The following is a 21,156-nucleotide window of genomic DNA, read 5'->3' on the forward strand; positions in this document are numbered from 1 at the left end:
GGCCCTGCAGTCAGGGGGACCTGAGTTCAAATGCAGCCTCAGACACTAGACACACTTACTAGCTGTGTGACCTTGGACTAGTCACTTAACCCCAATTGCCTTGCAAAAATTTTTTTGAAAAAGAAAAAATGTTTGTTGAATTGCATAGCCTGAAATAAGTCCTTTTCTGTTCTCTATTCTAAAGAAAAAAGTACCTTAATAACAAAACAATCCCTCAACAATCCTTCAGTATTGATTGACCAGTGACTTATCTGGTCCTAGGCTGCTAGTTGTAGGGGACATGAGAGAAATAGAATGTACTATTCTTGTCCTCAAGGAGGTTACAGTCTAGCTGAGGCAAGGCACATACAGCAAACACAAAGCATCTCTAGGTCAGTGCTACCTACAAGAATCAAGTATTTTTGAGGTGGCTCCAGGGAACCCAGGATATAATTTAGGCCAAAGGATTACAGCCGTTGGGTCTGAAGAGGAGAATCATAAAAAGAGGCCTGCTGTTTCCCAGCTCCCTGTTGATTAGAAAGTCCTTTAAATCCCAGTTTTGGGCACAGTCTGCCTCAGTTTCCCCAGGCCCAGCAAAGGAAGGAGTAACCTCTACAGGGCCTCTTCTGGGGAACTCCTGTTGGGGCCTTCTTGGAGGAGCTGAGTGAGCTGAGTGCCGCAGGCCAGAAATGCAAAGTGTGATTTAACAAAAGCTGCTTTTGAGTGAGAAACCTAACAGGGAGTTGTCCTAACCTGTCAACTTCAGATTTCTTTCCTCCTCCCTAGAAATCAAAAGGGGTGGGGGGATGGAGGGGAGGGGGGTAGGAGGTGGGGTGGACAGGAGCATTTCATTTTCAGATTTTGTAAGAAAATAAAATCAAATCAAAAGAAGCTGTCCCACGCTGAGACCTCACATGCCAGGTTTGAGCCTCAGGCACATTCTTGTGGCCGTGTAATAAGCCTTTTTCAAATGGTGACAGACCCTTGACTCTTTGGCGAGAATAACATTGATAAAAGACATTTTATTGCATTAGAGCTGGGGCAGGAGTACAGGACTGTTCTTGCCTAGTCGGCCTCTTTGAAACTGTGTCTGCCTACGGTCCTGTCCACACTGCACACCGTCTGACAGACAGAGTTGAGGTGGTAGGGTGGGAGGTGGGGGATGGGGAGGATCAGTGGGCCTTTGACAGGGTTGGGCTTTCTTACTGAAGCCAAGGAAAGTGGAGGCTCGGGGAGAAAGGTTTTTCAGCCTGGGGTGCTTGTTAAGGAAATGTCAGGTCCTTCTAGCTCCTAGTGGACTTGAGAGATCTTGACTGCAGCACTGTTTTTTTGCCACTGGTGGCTACAGGTCAAAACTCAAGGTTGAAGAAGCAAGGAAATGGGAGTGGGCACTGGTGAGGGGTTTGGGAGTCACCTAGCATAAACCTTGGAGAAGGGGATGATCCATTACCTTTAGGTAATGACAAACTATATCAGCCTGATTAGTTAATAATAATAATTATGACAATGCTCATTTTGTATAGTACCAGGTTAGTCTTTAACCCTTTGAAGAAAGAAATGGGTAGCTTTGCCACTTTCTCCATACAGCAACACACCACATTAACAAGCTGAGTCACAGATCTTCCCAAGAAGGGATCTCCTTTATGTTTAAAGGGTTTTGATGAAGTAGGGGGTGCTGTTTGTAAATGCAGGGGTTTATGGATGATGAATTTAAAACCTTGAGAGAACCTCAGATATCACTTAGCTCAAACCTCTCATTATATAGCAGAGGAAACTGAGTTCCTAAGTCTTGAAATGACTTGCCCAAGGTCCCAGATCTGTAAATGACAGAACAGGTATTGAAGCCCAGGTGCTCTGACTACAAATACATTGTTCTTTCCATTATACCACATTGCCTTAGGGGTCTCTGATAGCTCCGGAAATACCCTCTGTTGAAAGAGGAGAAGCATAACTTTGGAGTGGTTCTCTATGGGCCTAAATCCTTGCAGGGAGTGCTGGGGGAGGTTGGTCACCCTTGTGATTTTCCAGCTGCCACTTGTGGTCCCCCATCTTCCCCGACCTGACTCTTCCAATGCCATGGGAAATTCTAGCTGGTTTCGTCTGTGTATGTCCTCTACTCTCAAGGTCCCTGGCCTGACTACCTACTTTACCAAATAGGCTGACACCAACAAAGAAGAAGTAGAGAATTAGATACAGCTTAATATAGCCTTGAAAATAATCACTGACCCCTACATGCTTAAAATAAACAGAATACACTCCACTTCAGTTTTTTGGTTTGGTTTTAAAGGAGAGTCATTCCTGTGGGTCATTATATTCTATACTTTTGACCTTAAATATTAGGAAGCAGGTAGAAATGTCGGTAGTGATGGAAAGAGTGGAGTTTTTATGGAAGACCAGTGCAAAATGATTTGGCCAGATAGAATTTTTGGAGTCCTGGGATTTTTTTTTTCCAAACTGGCCAACCCTACTATAATATAAGCAGCTCAGCACTACTACAGAGAATAGTGATAATTCATCAGTAGTGCCTGAAGACAGCACTCTTTTTAATCAAGAATGAGGTTTCACTCCTTTCTTTGATAACTCCAGTTTAAATTTCCTTCTTTGTACTGGAAAACAATATGGCCCCAGGCTTGGGGGTTGGGGGTTGGGGTGGGGAGAAGGGAGGTGCCTTTTGGTGGTAAAGGCTGTTCCCAGGCTTAAAAGCATGGACTACGAGATAGCTAATAGTGGTTGCCTCCCCAGTATTCGAAAAGCTTGTGAGTAGATTCTTTTCTTAAAAGAAGAAATTGTATTGGGGCAGGGCTACTTATCAAGGTGCCACCAGCATCCCTCTTGGTATAGTTCGCTGGTGGTACTAGTGACTTAGTGGGAAAACAGAGTGATTTTGTCTTTGAACGAATAGTAAGGACTGTCACTAGACAAAACATTTTCCCTTTATGGCTCCTTGCCTTAGAGGCTTAAATTCCTTTTCATAATTCCCAAACAGTGAATTAGAGAACTTTTAACAGGTTTCAACTCTGGAGAACTGGAGAAAGTATAAAAAGTCTGGTTGCTGGGATTCTGTGGCCATGATTCTTCTAGGTGGGCTCCTAAGATCCGTGGTAGAAAAGTATTCACAGACTTGGTCCAGTGGAAAGAACAATGGACAGAGTTAGAATTCTAGCACTGACTGGGACAGGAGCCTTGCTGCATGATCTCAGGTATGACATTTAACTGCTGGAATCCTCAGTGAAATAGGCCCATGGATGCCTCCCTTTCACTGTCTCACAGAATTACTATCATTAAGGATAAAGTGAGAAGAGAAGCATGGTGCTTTGAAAAAAAATTTTTTATTCAAAGCACACAAATAAATACAAAAGTAACATAACATTTATTTCAGTATTGAAGGCCAGTCCTTTGCTCAAATAATAAGAACTCATTTTGTCCCATGTTGGCTTTTGATGATCATAGTTCCCAAGTTTCCTTTGACTGTGTAGATCTGACTAAAACCATTTTTGGCCAGTAGTGAAAGAAGTCCCACTAAACTTGTTGAAGCCTGTTCCTCCTGTCCCCATTTTTGATGAACTATTACACAGGTCAGTCTTGCAAGATAAATTCAGAAAGGCTTTGGATCTGTACAGTTTGCATGGGCCCCACCCACACGTAGCCATTTCACTCGTTCCTTTTCCACCTCCTGCTCTTACCCATTTTACTGGGTAACAAAACAACAAAAACCCTAATTTCCTCTATACCTCCAAATTCCCATAAAACCTAAAAATATAACATGGGGTTTTTTTTTGTAAAGTTCCAAAGTCTGGTTTTCTTCAACCTTCTAACTTTTTTCCTTAAGTCTCTGGAAGTACAGAACAGCATTGCTGAATTAGAGGAATAAGTTAGGTTTCTAGTGAATGTCATAGATAAAAGGGTTTGGTGTGACTTCAGAATAATTAGGGTGTTAACGTATTCTGTTAGTCTTGATATATAAGTGTCTGTCTTCACTGAGTAGTGTTATCAGAATCAAACATTTTTTTGGCCAGATAAACATTTAATTGGGCCTCACAATACAATTTTTTTTTTTCATTTTGTGGTTGTTGAAAACATTTGTTTCCTCAGCTAAGGCTTTGAAAAGCCTGGTTTCCATTTTTATATCTCACAGCAAATATAATTTTCAAGACCTTTCCAGTAGCCAAGCCATCAGTTTCTTGCAGAGAGAAAAAGTGTCATAGAAAACATGTGCACAAGAATAGGGATAGTTAAGACAGAAAAAGTAGGTTTTTGTATCGTAACTTAAAGTGAGGTTTGCCTCCACGTTGCAGGTGATACCCACTTTAAGAAGACCTGGTACAGTATACATAAACCTGCTTATGGAACAGATAAATTAAGGGATGATTATTCACATTACAAAAAGATTGTTAACGTTTCAAAAGGATTCACCACAGGGTTCCTTTAAATAGTGAGCTCCCCTAGTGAATTTAAAGTGTTTGTTTACAGATCATTAACTACTTGACAGAGAGGTTGGGGAGGAAGAAAAACTTAAAAAGCTGAAGTGTTAGAAGCTGCCTGCCAATTGAAAATATATCTGAAAGCTAGATAAAGTGTCTGAAATAGGAGAAAAAAGAAGATTCTATTTACAGAAATTCAATTTACGCAGTTTTCCTGGTATTTAGAAAATTCCTTAAAGACAGGGACCTACCTGGTCTTTCTCCCACCCCCGACCTGTGGACAGAAAAAAAAAAAAGATAAATTATCTGCCTTAAATTGTTCACTCTTGGTAGTCCGGGGCAGCTAGGTGATGGCTGAGAGATTGTTGTTGTTTTGTCCTTCATTCACCTAGATATCTGGGAAAAGGAGGCCATGACTTGCAAATGAATTGGATTTAAGTGAGGGAGGACTGTGCAAAGTCACCAGCCTCACTTTCTCCTGCCAAACCATCTGGGTCCTTGATAAAGATTAGTACGACTGACCCCGGAGGCAACAGTGAGTAGAGTGCTGTACTTGAAGTCTGAAAGACCCATCTTCTTGAGTTCAAATCCAGTCTCAGACACTAGCTGTGTGACCCTAGGCAAATCACTGTATTTGCCTCAGTTTCCTCAACTGTAAAATGAACTGAAGGAAGAAATGGAAAAGTATCTTTGCCAAGAAAATCCCAAATGGGGTCACTGGAGGGTTGGACATGACTGAAGAACAGTAGTCACAGCTTAACAATGGGCTGTCCGGGGCTGGCTGGGCTCTGGTGAGGTAAGATGATAAAGGGGTAGGGAGGTGTCATAACTGAGAAACAAGGAGGGAGCTGAGGGTGGCAAGAGTCAGGTTTTAAAAACAATTATAGGTTGTTAGAAGCAAAGACTTTTGGTAATAAAAGTTTTGTGGACTAGTAAAAATTTGCCATGGACCAGGGTGGTTCTGAAACATCGTTTTATACTTTGGAACTCTCAGCACCTTCTAGGGCAGTGCTGAATACACAGTAAGTGCTCCTTGTATACCTGTTGAGTTAATAATTTTTTTTAAAACATTGGTTGTGGGCTGTCAGAGGCAGGAAGAATTATTAGTGGTGGTAGTATAGTGAGGTACAGTTTCTGGTAGCCAGCACTGTTCTTGATAACTTGGGTACATCAGTGAATAAGCATTTTCTGCCTTAGTATTTGGTGGTGATCATTTAAAAATTAAAGCAAGGAACCTAATCATTCCTCCTGTTCTGGTGTGACCTTGTTGGGTCCCGGCTGTTCTTGCTAACATCAGTGGGAGCTGTAGATCTGGCTCAAGGCCATGCTTTTGCCACTGGCCTTTTGGCACTTGAAGTAAAAACCTTTCCCCTTGACATTCAGCCTGGTTTTGTCTTCTTCCTGGTTCACTCTGACCTTCATTCTGAATTGGCTCAGCTCTTACCTGTGGATTCATTACAACACTATGTCCAAGGTAGTTAAAATCTACCCCCAGTCTTCTACTCCTCCCCCTAATATGATCTCAAGCAGGAGCAAACAGAGAGAGAGAGAGAGAGAGAGAGAGAGAGAGAGAGAGAGAGAGAGAATGAGTGAGAGAGAGATCCTGGGCCACCTACCTCCTGAGGATATGAATCCCTGGGCTAGCTCTCATTTTTCTGTTCAAGAAAGGGGTCTTCACAGGTTGAAGAGGTAGAAGGGATGCTGAGCCCTCAATTTTGCTTAATGCTTTCATGGGTCCCCCAGATGCCAGATGACATCACAGGGGCTTCCATCTGTCTCCAAGATGCCTCACAGTGACTTCCCTAGCTTGTCTTCCTAGGATCCAGAAGAAACCAGAGGTATTGAGGAAGCTAGACTGCCTGAAGAAAGACAGACAGACATTAAAAAGCACAAAATCTTAAAAGGCAAAGAATATTAAAATTTGAACGTTAGAGGTGAGCTAGACTGACCCCCCCCCCCCCATAAGAACACTGAACCCAGAAGACAGAAGTAGGATAGTCAATCCCTAGCCAGACAGTCAGCCAGCATTTATGAAGCACCCTCTCTATGCTTTTAATGAAGAGATTACTGGGCTTACAAGGAAAGGCATAAACACGCACACACACAGTCCCTACCCTCAAGGAACGTGCATTTTAATAAGGGAAAACAGGCAAATAAACCATGTACCTACCAAATATAATGTAAATGCAGGCTACTCTCAGAGAAAGGGGGAGGGGACCTCAACAGGGCTTTTGAGTCTTAAAAGAAGTCAGGAAGGAGAACATGCTAGGCATGAGAAACAGCCAAGCAATGGGAGGAGAGATGATGATGATGGTCAATGGAGTACGTGCACTGAGTCCTGAAGGGTAGGAAAGGGCAAGCTTAAAAGCCAAAGGATTTTCTATTTGATCCTGGAGGCAATAGGGAATCACCAGACTTTATTGGGGGTGGGTATGTCGTGCAGCTAAGTACTAACCCGACCAGAACTAAAATCCAGGGCTGCTGATGCCCACTCTTCTTCTTAGAAGAGTGCAAGAGCATCACAGGCCCTAGAAGAAACAGCAGAGTCAGGAGTGGGGAGTTGGTGGGGGGTGATGGTGGTATTGCTTTGGGACAGACGGGCTATCAAGAAATCTTAATCCCCCCCCCCCAAGTCTAAATAAGATTTTAGGCGGAAGCAAACTCTTTAAAAGCTCTTTTATCATCTACTGCTCCTCCTCCCTCTAAGACTTTGAAGGCTCAAAAGAACGGGATCCACAAGGTGAGATTGGGGAGGGCCTAGTCGATGATGGAAGAGGCAGAACCCTATAGGAAAATCTTCCTGCTTCTTGCACAGTCATTCCATGAAAATGTGTCAACAAGTATAAGCCCAACTCAAGCTGGCAGTGATACATCTGAAATAGATTATTTAAGCAAAGGGGAGGCAGTATTACAGAGGAGAATGTGACTATCAACACTTGTTTGGCTGACTCAGAGGAACAAAATACAGTGAAATCTGCCTAAAGGGGACCACCCACCATTCACACCAAGGAATGGATTGAGAACTGAATGGGACCCAAGAGGGCATTTAGGCTAACACCCTCATTTTACAGATGAGGAAACTAAGGCCAGTACAGTGATATGATTTGCCCAATAAGTGGCAACACCAGGATTCGTCAAAAAGTTTTTCTTTTAATTTTTTTTGGAAGGAGGAAGGGAAAGTATAGTATCTTCGCTGATAGGTACCCATCAGTTGTTTTTTTTTTTTTAATAATTGATTATGAGCATGCCCTATTTTAGGAAGACTAAATACATAAAAAATTACTTGCAAAATACATATAGGGCTGGCTGTACTAACTTTATACAAAAAAAGATCTTTAAAAATCCTCACCCTTGTGGCACAATTTCAGCAATTCAGTTTTACAAAATTTGAGTTTACATAGGTTTCTAGGATCATATGGGCCATATAAAGCAGGGTAAACTTCAAACCTAAACATCTGTACCAAGAATATGCACTTTTAGGCAGGTAATTTTCTAAAAGAATCTTCTTCTCCCCTTACCCCCTTTCAGGTTTGAGGATATACTGAGAGAATCTTAAAAGTATAATAAAAAATTAAACTAGCTTACAATCAAGGGAAAATACTCAGGACCAGAGCCAAAGATGATTATTGGAGTGGACTTTTTTTCTTTCAGCACCCTAAATTTAACCAGCTGGAATTCTTTTTTTTTTTTTTTAAGCAGTATCCTAGTAAACCTTTTGAAGGATTTGTCTTTTAGTGAGAAAATCTACATTTCAACATAAGATGGAAAACAGTGTCTTTGGCTTATTATTCTCCAGAAAAGCAGGCACTTTTATTTTTTATTTCTTGGTCTGCTTTGCTTATGGTAAAAACACAGATTGCAGGGAATTTTGTTTAGGCATGACAGATTGGTGACATGCATTTTGATGGCTAGGGCATGAAAAATGTCATCTCTGCCCCCAGTAGACTGAACAGCTATGATGAAGACCCTTTAAGAGGTGGTGTCAGTAACAGCACTCTTTCAATAACCAAGGGTCTGGGAGGATGGAATCAGTCAAGGAAAAGAGTTTTACAATGAGTGATTGATGTAATTAAAGTTACTGGTTAAGATACGGAGGAGCAAAAGACTTAGAAGCAAGTTTTAGCCGTGAAATATTGGGCCAGGGTGTTTCTTGAATTCTTCCTTCAGTTTTTGCACAATAGGCTATTTGAAGAGCATCTCAACTCAGCAAAACTATAGCCAATTAAAAAAAAAAAAACAGTGAATGAAGAAACACTCATATAATTCTCCTTCCTACAACAAAAGAGAATGAGATTTTGACTATCTGCAGGTTAATTAAGAAGTCTGTTAGAGATGATAAAGCTGGCATATTTTCAGTTTAGATTGACATTGTTCAAGAAGCAGGCATAACTAATGTTTGCTCAATAATGCTAAGATATGTTACAGAATCTCTAAGTGAATTGCTGGTATCTTCTGAAGGCTCAAAGTCAAGTATAGAAGGAGTAACTTGAATGGATTTAGCTTGGCAGACTGTTCCAATTAAAAAAAAATGAACCGCCCATCCTAGCTTTGGGTACAGTCATTCATATGATTGGAATGTGGTGACATTAGATGAAATGGGACTGACAGAAGAGGTTCATTAAGTCAATGAACAGTTAGGCTGCATCTTAAGAAACTCATATAGAAGGGTTCAACCTTATAAAGAGACTTAGACTCATAGGAAAGGTGGGAAGGAATCTTAAGAGGTTACATCTGGGCTAGTTTCCCACTTACAGTAAGACACCTCTCTGCAAGATCCCTGACAGGTACCCATCCAGGCTCTCCTTAAATATTTGTATGGATGGGGAGTTTATTACCATATTGGGGAAACTCTAGTTTTCTAAATAAGCAATTTGGAGAAAGAAGTGCTAAGAGCAGTTTAAATCCATTATTTGGCAATTCAGTGGAAACCGTCTCTATGGGCTATTATTCTCCCTTAAAGGTTTGGAATTTAGAGATGGATGATCAGTTTAGGAATGGTGTGTTGGAAACCATGATTTCTGCTCAGTTCTTTTTTAATGTTTGCAGATCACCTTCTCTATTGGTAGTATATCTGTAGATCCCTGTAATATCACTGGTCAATATCACAAACTTTAAAAATAAGTTCAGAGACAACCAGCCCAATATATATGGACAAAGGCAAGCAATTTTAGACCTGTCCTTAAGAGAGCTTAAAACTCCATCACATGGCCTAAAGTGCCAAGGACATTGATTTCATGCTTAAAATTTTCCATATATGAAGTAGAGGGAATTGACCAGTCAACAAGCACTAATTGCTTATTATCTGCCAGGCACAGTGGCAGGGAAGGAAGCAAGGGAGAAAAAGGAAGAAAGGGGGGGAGGAAGGAAGGGTGGATTTCTGTACTCAAGGAGCTTGTATTCCATCTGAGGAGAACCTATAAACATATGTAAGTATGTCTGTGCTTATAGATGGCTGGTGACTCAGTGGATAAATCTGGTCCTCAGACACTCAGTGTGTGACTCTGTTCAGTGGCTTAACCTGCCTCAGTATCCTCAACTGTAAAATGAGGGATAATGATAGTTCCTATCTGCCAGGATTATGAGGATCAAATGAGATATTTGCAAAGCACTTAACATGGTGCTTGGCACATAATAGATGCTTTATAAATATTAGCTATTATTATTTATATTCCAAATAAAGATATGCAGAATGAATTCAAGGTAGTTAAATACCAGTTAAATACTCATTAGAGAGATCAAGAACACTAGCAGTTAGGAGAAACAGGAAAGGTTTCTTCTAGAAGGTGATGCTTAAGCTGCATCTTTGACCAAAGAGACAGATTCTGTGTTGTGGAGGTGGGAGAGAAGTGCATAGCAGGCAAGGTGTATGGCCAGTGTAAAGGAGAGAGGTGCAAGTGCTGTGTATGAGGAATAGAGAGCCGTCAATGGCTAACCAATGAAAGTATAGAATAATTTCAGATGAAAAATTGAGAATAAATATTCGCAATATTGGCTTCGATACATTTGTTCCCATCTTCAGGAGCAATTGAAAACATTCTCGTTTTGCTGCAGATAGCACTTAGTGGAACATGAATATTAAAAATCAGTTGATCAATAAACACTAAGTGCCTAGCTATGTGCTAATCAATGGAGATACAAAAAAGGGCAGAAGACAACTCCAATCCTTAAGGAGTTTACAATCTGAGGAGAAAATGACATGCAAACAAATATAGAAAAACATGCTATGTCTAGGATAAATAGGAAACAATGAAAAGAGGGACGTCACTATAATTAAGAGGGGTTGGGAAGGGCTCCCTGTAGAAGATGGGACTTTAGTTGGAAGCCAGAGAAGATTTGATATTACTAATGGAGCCAAAGAAACCTTTACACCCTGGTAAACAGAAGGCAGGTGCTGGGACACACAGTTGAAACTTGATCCCCGGGATGAATCAAGAGTTTCTGTTCTGAAATGGGATAAATGAGGAGGGGAAAAGAAAGCTATTAAAGACAGAAAAAGGAGATTGACTAGGAAGAGGACAGGCGATGTATCACACTTGAAGCTAGAAACAGAAATATTTCATATACAACTCCAACCACCCAGCGCTCCACAAGCATGCTCAAATATTCTGGTTCAAGCAGTGTTTATTTACCTGGTTATATCAACTGAGTTGGCTATTGCCTTATTCTGACTCTGTGTGGTTTGTGGGTGAAAAAAAATGTCTGTAGCATACATAAGGGTTTTCAAATGCAGGCCAAAAGAAGAACAGATTAAATTCAAAAAACATTTCTTAAGGACCCATATGTAGAAAACACTGTGTTATAAGTAAACTTTAAGGACACAAGAGAAAAAAAAATTAAATCATTCTCTCCCCCTATCTCACCCCCTTGAAGAGCTTACATTGTACTGAACTAGAAAATAAGAAATTTCATTCTTCCCCACATCATAGTAGGGGGTGGAGAGGATTAATATCATCATGAAGCTATGGAAGAAAAACCTGGAAAATCCATATATGGCTTTTTTTTCCTTTGAAGAACCATTAGAAATTGTCCTTTCCTCAGGCACAGGTATTAAAGGTTTACCTGCCCCTCCACTGCTCCTCCCACAACAACCCTATAGGGAAATGGGTGAGGGCTAGAGAAAACAGCCCCTCGAGCTGACCTATTTCAGCTCAACATGATGAAATAGCAGCTCTTATATCCCATATGCTCTTTCCCCATCCTAATACCCTCCACCCAAAGGAAACAAAACTCGATCATGTCCACATCATAAGAAGAGTTCATACAACTTTTAGGACTAAAAGGTTTGGGGGCTGGATGGGTCCTTAGAGATGATCATCTTTAGACCAGGGTTACTAACCTTTGGGGACTGTGAACTTTAAAACACATTTTCCTAGCTCTGTTTAATTAGAATCCTGTTTTATTAGAATTTTCCTTTATAATTATGTAGATCTCATTTTATGCATTTAGTAAACATTATTCAGAGAATGGGTCTGCCCACAGGCTTCACCACAGTGCTGGAGGTGGGAGGGGTGTGCCACACGGAAAGGTTGTACTCTAATCTAACCACCCCCCATTCTGGGCAGAACCAGACATTTTGCAGGTGAGAATACTAAGACTCAGAGATGAGTGACTTTTCCATAGTCAGCCAGATAGCAAGAAACACAGAGTTTAGGATTCAAGCCCACATTATCTGACTCCAAATGGGTGCTATTTCCATGGTATCAAGCTGCTTCCCTGATTTTCTTCTGCCCTCTCCAGACCTAGAAAAGGGATAGTGACTAATCACCCCGAACCTGAAGGGGGGTGAGATGGCTGTGTGAGCTTCATGCTTAGAAACATTAATTGTGATATTTTACTTTGCCTAAGCTATGATGAAATAATTGAAGGCATCATAGCAAGGAGTTAAACCCTAGGGAGGCTATTAACAATTTAGCATTTCCAGTTCATGTGGGAATGTCGATTCCACTTACCAAACAGAATGTTATGGACACGTTTAGTCAAAGAGGCTGCAGAGTTGGCTGGGGATCTTAGCCACCTTTCCCTTGACCCTCTCCTCTTAGGAAGTTAAACACAGGTCTAAACCTCTCACAGAGACAGTCTGTTATCCTATGGTAGTGCCCTAAACCAACTTATTAGAAAGATTCTGGGCCTCTTTAACTGGCTAACCAAGGCAGGGGGGAACAGGAAAAAGAGGGAGGAGGGGGAGCAGGGGGTTCTGAAACCTACAGCTGTTTGCCTGAATGAGTGAAGCGGCACCTTCTCTGAGTTCAGGAAGTCCTAAGTCCTGCCATAGAAACGCCACTAGAGTTAGATGACCCAGAAGGTGGGCAGGTGTTTCCCTGGACTGTTCAGCGGGGAAGGCATCTTCAGTTCTTGGCCCTTTCAGGAGGAGGCAGAAACCCCCAAAAGGAGCCTTATAGTAAGATTGAAAAGCCCACCTGTGCTCAAGTAGCCAGGTGAACTTGGGCTAGTCACTTAATTTAGGCATTGACAAATTTACTTTGGATTCAGAACCCAGTTGTTGTCCCATACCCCTACTCCCCCATTTTGCAGTCAGATGAATTTTTTTTATCTGCTTTTAAGGAAAGAAAAGAAAAAAGACAGCTTGTTGCCTTAGGGCATTGATTCTGGCCTCAGATTAGGATCCAAATTAGGGTCACTGAGTGTTTTTAAAGGAGTTATTGAAGGATTCTCTTGAAAGGCCCAAAGAGAGAGTTGAAAATGATTGGGCCCCTCCTCTTAATCCATTCTGTTTCTTTCTTTGACTTGAGGAAACCAAAACCAGAGTAGGTTTTGGGTAAGGTTGATATGTTAGAAGGAACCCCCAACTGATCCCCACACCAACTGGAGCTGTCCAGGGCTGCAGACCTCTCAAGTTATTGTAATAGTAACCCAGGAACAGGCACAGGCAGGAAGAACAAAGTGCCCTTCTGTCGTTCTCAGTGAAAGTATTAGGTGCCATGATGAAATGATGAAATGCCAAGGCAGATTGGTGCCCAGGATTTTGTCAAGGCCTGACAACCCTCTCTGTAAAAATGAGGTGGTTGGGCGGATGATCTCTCAGGCTCCAATTCCAGCTTCAAAAAAAATTCTGTGATTTTTAGACTTAATCAATACCAGACTGATGCAGATAATAAGCTGCGTTTCTCCCTCCCCACCCAAACTCTCTTAGGAGTGTATAAAAATGGAGTGTAACCTATGGACAGTGTGCTATGATTCAGTAGTTTGGGTTTTTTTTTTTAAAGATTGGACACAGCTGCAATTTTTTGATATGTGTAACTCAACAGTGAGGAAGTTCCCTCTACCAATTTATAAATTTATATTGGCTTCACTGCTACAAACTATACATATATGTGTGTACCTATGTACATATGCATGTGGATATGTATGTAGATTTACACATACAAACATACATGTACACACATATATCCATACATGTGTGCGCACACACACAACAATTTTGAGTTGCCATAGTAAAAATATTCATCATATTGGAATCAATCTAGTGATGAGTATTTCTGAACTTATTTAGGCTTGTCTTTGAATACTAAACATATATAAACATAAAAAACATAAACATATAAACTGCATATAAATATGCCTTTGTAGGGAAAAGCAGAGAAGAGCAGTGGCTTTGGAGTCAGAATTTGAATTTGAATCCTCCTTCTATTTGTTAATCAGTTAGTAAACCTCTGTACTAAGTACCATTTCTTATTTGTGTACCTCATATACACCACTTAAACTATGAGCCTCAGTTTCCTTCTTGGTAAAATGAAGGGATTAGAATAGATAATATCTAAGGCCCCCTCAAACTAAAAATCCTGTAAACTCCTCAGTCTAATTTGAAGGGCACAAACTTTATCTAGGAATCCATTTCTATTAGTCATTTCTTAAATCTCCCTAATTGAAGACTATAGGAATTGACTCACCCTACCCGGAGAAGTTGTTTCAACCCAGCTCGCATGTCCAAAGTAGCAAGATGCTAGGTTGGCCAAAAAGTTGCAGCCCCCCCTCCCCCCATAAGAAAACTGAGTGGGTTAACAAGCTTCTTCATCAAGAAATCTAGAGAGTCATGTTAATGAATCCTTAAAGATTTCTAATGCAACACATCATACTTAATTCCATGGATTTACAAGGCAGGAGACCTGGGGTTAGATTATCTCTAGCTATTTTTCAATTTGGGGGTCACAGAGTTATTTTAAATATATAGATTTCCTAAGAAAGGTATTTCAGAAATGGCAGCATTTAAAAAAAAATCTAAGATGAAAATAAGTGCTAAAAATGTCCTTAGATTGCTTGTTGAAAAACACCATTAGTAAATCTGGCATAAAATGAAGATGTACCTTTTTGGGTTTTTTTCTCAGAATGAGAAAGAACTCTGTGTATGTATGTATGTATGTATGTATGTATACACGCATGCTCGCACTGACACACACACACAGAGATAGATAGTCCTCTTATATTCAAGTCTCAACAACAGTCTCCTGTTGCCGTCCTGGTAACAAAAGATTTATGTGGTCTGTGCAGAAGCTTACCGAGCAACACGCTATTGTAACAAGCCCAGCTCCTAATGAAAGAAAACCTTGTCCTGTCTGCCCTGGCTGTACTTGGCAGGGCGGTCTTTATAAGGAGAACAGGATGTATTTTACACTTGAGACCTGCCATCTCAAAGCATAACAACAACACTTTTAAGTGTTCTTAATATTAAGCTAACGGAAAATACATACTATTTACTCAGAGTCTGTTTTCTTTTTTTCCCCCTCCCTCCCTTGACCTACCCAATCATAACAAATCCTAGCTACCAAGGCCAGTTCTGTATCATCCACTCCATCCAGGGTCCCAATCTATCTCATGCTTGAACATCCAAAAAGCTGATTAGCTTGACAGTGAACTTAGGAAAACTGGTAACTTTCTAGATGTCCCCTATAATCCTCAGGGCTACATAAGCCAAATCTTTCAAAATTTCTCAGAAAAATCTCAATGCCCAAGCAGGAAATGTCTAATACAAATGCTAGATTTGTATTTATTAGTGTTGGATGTTACTGTCCATTACCAGGGTGCAATGGGGCACAGTATTTAGGAGTTCGGTTCTACAGAAGGCAATTGGACACTTGCTCCTAGGTGCTGGGATTGTGAAATACTGGGTCTTTTGCTCTGTCATTTCATGTTTATGTCCTTTTCTGGGGAGCAGGGGTGGAATCTGCCAAGATTCACTCAGATTTGCCCATTCAAAATTGTCCAGTCTTTTCCAGTAGTGTGAGATGGGAAACCCATTCATGGGGTGCTCACTTGGTAGAAACCTAGACCATACATGCCCTAATTCCAAGTCCTTGAATTCTTCAGTCTTCCCTACTGAGTTGGGGCCCACCCTGAATGCTGCATGAATTGAGGGTTGGGGGTGGGTGGGTGGATTGAGGACAGTGGGATTCCCTGTTAAAAAAAAAAAATTTAAAGGCCAAATTACCCTCTGGCCATCTCTAAGCATCATGGTTGTGGGTTGGTTATTTTGTTTTTATTTTTTTTTGGCTTGGTCTTTCTGCAACTAGTAAAGAGAAATGTATGCATGTAAATCAGCCTTGCAGATAAGTTCCTAAATTTTCCAACCTGCTTATTATCCCCCCTTCCCAGACTACTGATTACACATCAGTACTTCAAAGGTATACTTTTATACCAATTCCCTTGACCTCTACCTTAGAGAATAAAAACAATTTCTACAAATGAAAATAATCCATAAACAATTCAATCATTAAAAATAATTTACTGTCCTTGATTGGGTCAGTTGACTATCTGCAAGACTGCTCTACTAATGTTAATAGAATGCAATGAAATGTAATGTGTGATGTGTAGCTGGAGTACTTTATTTTGGGTTTCTTCCACAGATAAACTTCTGCACTGGAGGGGACTCTCTTCCCCTCGTTCTGCACATGGAGCTCTTATTCCCACACCCGGGATGAGTGCAGAATACGCCCCACAGGGTATTTGTAAGTTCAGCGTTATTTCTTCTACAAATGTCCATGTGTGTCAAGATGAGAATTTCTGGAAATCACTCTTGCTTTTTAAGTCCTGAAGGGAGGCACTTCCAAAATAGATTGGCACCCACATGCATATTATTCCATTACTCACTTGGCATCCCAACAACCACTCTGCTCAGCACCGGAATGGGTTCTCCCCTCCCCCCCCCCCCCCATATTTCTTTCTTTCTTAAGTAGTGGCATAGAGCTGACGGTTTCTTTTCCCTGTTGGCCTCCTCCCCAGCTTCTTGTCTGGCTCCAGGGCCAGTGACTGGTGGACATGCCTGTGGGCTCACAGGGTCTATTATGTGGCTAGAGGTCAAGTCTTATTGCCTCATAAGGAGTTTAAACTTATTCCACAGGCAACAAATTTGAGCAGGCCCAGATGGGACTTAGACACTCTCGATACTCTTGTCCTAAAGAGAAATGGATGCCCCTTAATTATTTTATTGAATCAAAGGAAGTGTTACTGTAATGCTATTTGTTAAATTCCCCCCCCCGCCCCCCCCCTCAACCTAGAAGTAAATTGACTGCCTCCTAACCATCACACTAAATTCAGCCTTCTCCCCAATCCCCTCTGGTTAAAAACACAATGTCAATTTTTATATTAGAGGACTTTTTATAAAATTTGGAGTAGAATTATAGATTTTTAAGAGCTATGGATTCAGAAAAAAAATGAATTTGAAAAAAAACTTGCTTTAGTTTAGAAGTTAAAGCAGTTTGCTTATGTGAGTAGGAATAAATGGAATGAGTCATGGCTAAAACTGGGAAAATCTCACCTCAAACACAAAAGCAAATGTAAAAGAAAAGCATGACAGTGTATTGTCTAATCTTTACCTAAGGAAAGTATTTGCATTATGAAAACAAACAAAACATATCTTGCTGGTGGAATGGGGAAAAGGAAAGGGTCATAGGAAAGGAATGAAAGAGAGAGGAAGGGAAAGATCCAGAAGAAGGAAGTGTTTCTAAGTAGGAAGAAAGCTGGATTCATTAGCTCTAGAATGGTGTCTACAGGGCCTCCACCCTATGGCCAAATTCAGTCAATTGTTTATTAAATTTTTTTTAACTGCTAGGTAATCCCAGGTAACAACGAGTTATTGTCTGAATTTCATAAGTCTCCAGTCCTGAGGGCTGGGTGGTGGTGCAGGGGTTAAAGCACCTTGTCTGTTCCATAACACCCCTTTCTTTCCCTCTCCCCCATTCCAGACCTTGGTTAGGTCACAGATAGCAAGGAGTTTAGGAGTTGGACTGATTTTTGAGTCTCTGCATGACAGCCTGTAGGCTCTCAGAGATACCTTCTGATTTTGCTTGGGGGGCTCCTAGTTCTGTGTACTGGGCTCTCAGAATGACTCAGGTTCATAGGTCATTGAATTTTTTTTTTTTAAACCAGAAGGGATCTTTGAGATCTTTTAGACCACCACCACTCCCTCCACCTTTACAGATGAGTAAACTGAGGCCCAGAGATTTTAAGTGGCTTGCTCAAGTAGTATGAGACAGAGCTTAGATTGGAACTCAGGTTCTTTGGCTCAAAACCCAATGCTCCTAGTGGTTATAGCTGTCACTTGCAGAAAGAAAGGAGAAAAATCCTTTTGGGTATAATAGTGATAGGAGTGATTGGAGTTGGACTGATAAAGGGAAATGGAGAATGTTTTTCTCTCTCTCCATCTCTTTTGTTCACCATGACTTTTCTGTGGGTACTGAATTTGGTTTAGAGGGTGGGAAACTCAGAAGCCTGAGATTAAAAACCCTCCTCCTAATAAGAGGGTTGGTGCTGATGGCCACAACCACCAACTAACTTTCCCATATAAAGCAAGACTTGTTGGGGAGCAGCATAGAGAGAGGCATGTAGGGGTAGAGATGACTGTATTTCACAGGGAGATCTCTCTAGGAATGCCACTTATGGAAGGCCACTAGGAGTGCCACCAGTATGCACCTTGTTCATTTTCACCAACTAATGATCCTTCTCCCTTTGCCTCCTACTCACCCCCAGCCCCTCAAAAGTCCAGGTAGGGTCAGAACAGGATGAGGACATTAGACTGAAAGTTAATGTTGGGTGGGAAGTATGGTAGGTCAACAGCCCTAGGAAACAACTGCCCAGATAAATTGAAAATGGCGTCCTGTCTTTTTGTCATTTCTTAAAAATCAGGAGGTGTGAGCCATTTAGCTGACTTTAACCCTTTGACTGCTGGGCCTCCTAGAGCTTTTGGATCAGGGCAGTCATGTATGTACACACACATTATTACTCCAGATCCCCCCAAAACGATCATTCTTGAATGGAGAAGTTGATTTTCATTAGAGTGAATGAAGAATATTATTATGTTTTACACGTCAGTAAATCAATGTAGCCCTAATTTTGCCACGCAGGAAATCAATTCTGGTCTTTCTAAACCGTGGAAGATGTTATGAACAAAGTAATTTTGCAAATTAAGGCAAGTAACACATTTATTGATGACTGTAGTTTAGGAATTTAGAATTGGTGAGCACTGTAATGTAATGTGCTGCACTGGTACGAGCTGAGTGAAATACAGATTATATGGCAAAACTGTAATGCATCATTTGCTATTAGTGGACTGGTAATAATTACCAGTTTCAAAGCAGCTCTTTCCATGTAATCTTTAGTCTCAATCGTAACAGCCCTTCTCATTGACATTATGATTACAGTAGCTGCCCTCATGATCTAGAATATTTAGTTGATGGGAATACTAAAATGCGATAGTGAAAACTGTATGTTGTATGCTCATTATAAGATAAAATGCCATTTTCTCTGACCTAATGTATGAGAGAGAGAAGGGAGGGGAGCATTACATTGTTAGCATACTGTAGCTGGATCACATAGCTTGCTCTGCATTGTTTTTCGTTTTCTTTTTTTTTAAAGCAGCCTCAGCTTATGACAGCAAAATAGAATGAAGTTTTAATATTTAAGCTTTTTTTTTTTGAAGCTCATAAATGAACATCCTTAAGTCACTCTGTTTCCCAGGGATTTAGATATTTATCAGAAGGGCTATATTAAGACACATGCAAAATGATTATAATGCATTTTTATTCCAATCTTGATTTTAGCTGAGGAATGTGAGGTTAAATATTATTTTAAGACTTTTGAAGGGATGAAAGTGTTAAGTGACTGCTATAGGCAGTTGAATCTCCTTTTTTACTTCCTCAATTCGGATTGTCAGGCTAAATGTATGATAATAAAACAGAGACCTAGAGGCAAAGGATAAAGCCACCTTGGGTCACTTAAGCTAGGACTAGATAGGTTTTTTGCCTGTCTGGTCCCCAAATCATTGTTCAACAACAACAACAAAATTTATGAAAATAATCTCAGTGATGCCTTTTATTTCCCTTTGAAGAGAGGAGGCAAACAAAAACAGGCAGATAATATGACCCCAGTGTCAGCATTTTCTTTCAAAATCTCTCTGCCTTTTTTTTTACCCACATTAGGCAAATGTTTGAAACCTAATTTTGGTATCTTATCATCTAATCTTGTTAAAGAGATTTGCCCAGAAGTGGGATATATTGAGTGAGATTATAAATGCATTGTAAAGTAAATTACAAGGTCAAGGCCAGGAGTCCATTATGTAGTCAAGCAAGTCTCGAAAGCCTGGCTTGTTTTGGAATACTGGTGTCTTTGGCTCCTGAGCAGAACTCACCAGCTTTTATTTCTGAATCATTAAATGGAGGGAATCATCAAACTGATTAATTCCTCATCCCCTTTCCTCACCCCAACGGTGACTTATTTCCCTTTATAAGAATTTATTGAAAAATATTATCTGGGGATTTGATGAAATATTCTAGCCACTTGTTTAAGAAAAGGAAAGGTAGATTTTCTGCGATTATAATTTATTCTATCTTTTTTTTTTCCCCTGGGAAGCCTTTGAGAAGTTTTCTCTTTTGCTCATTCCTACCATCCTGCCATCCACATTTGTCCCCTCTGAATGTCACAATTGGTAGGCTGGCCATCCAGTGATTTGGTGTTTTGTGGCTCCCTTGGAGCGTTTTTAGTTATCTCTCAAAATAAACGATAGTGAAATCAAGTTGGCTAGCTGTTTCCCAAAGTGGCATTTACCATTCTCCGGCTCTTTTCAGCGTGAGAGAAATAATGTGACTTAAGTAGGGCTTCTATCCAGGCTGCTTGGCTACTGGCCAGAGAGTTGACTAGCTGGACTGTTTCTTTCTCAACTGGAGCTGAATCTCAGCTGAGGGCACGCGATGTTGTGTAATTTGGTTCACGTTGTTAGCCACTCAAAATAATGAGGAAGATAGTGTAGCATTTCTCAGTTTGCTGCCTGTGATGGTTCAGGCTGCTGTAAACTCACTGTCTCTTCAGCTTGGATTGGTATGTATTCCTTCACATACATACCCCAGTGACGTCAAACCTTTGAAAAGTTTTTACATCCTGCCATCTTTTATTTTTTTGGTTTTTTTTTTGTGAGGTCCCCCTTGCCCACGCATCCTAAGTGGCATGATATCTATTTTGAATATTTTATGAGACCCTCTTGAGAAAATAACCATAGGTACCCTGAGGGTGATGAAAAATTATATTTGGGAATTACTGGCTTATGTTTACATGCTCACATTACCTATAGGGGGCATTATGACTATATTTTAGACTATACTAATAAGCAGAATGTTTTTATTTAAATAATATCAGAAATTTGCTTGTTTTGTAATTGTAAAATTAAAAAAGCATTTCTAGAGCATAGTGAATTGACCTTATCTGTTTTCACTGGATCCTAGAAATGATTATCTCTTTAGAGAGGTCATTGCTT

General features: G+C 40.6%; 1 protein-coding gene across 15 annotated transcripts in view; it reads left to right on the top strand.

Moving 5' to 3' along the window:
* BCL11A (BCL11 transcription factor A) overlaps nucleotides 1–21,156 on the top strand; it is a 122,353-nt gene that overhangs the window by 89,969 nt on the left and 11,228 nt on the right. For 12 of the 15 annotated variants that reach the window (XM_069069042.1, XM_069069041.1, XM_069069043.1 and 9 more), the window contains one exon: nucleotides 16,259–16,360. The exons of the other annotated variants lie outside the window; for them this stretch is intronic. In XM_069069042.1, the coding sequence (XP_068925143.1) occupies nucleotides 16,259–16,360 (102 nt within the window). The remainder of the gene's footprint in view (nucleotides 1–16,258; nucleotides 16,361–21,156) is intronic. 15 annotated transcript variants of the gene reach the window in all.

Source organism: Petaurus breviceps, unplaced genomic scaffold (genome assembly GCF_028583685.1).
Source record: "Petaurus breviceps papuanus isolate PSGF00001 unplaced genomic scaffold, PetGlider_PUasm1.0 90775, whole genome shotgun sequence".
Taxonomy (NCBI): Eukaryota; Metazoa; Chordata; class Mammalia; order Diprotodontia; family Petauridae; genus Petaurus; species Petaurus breviceps.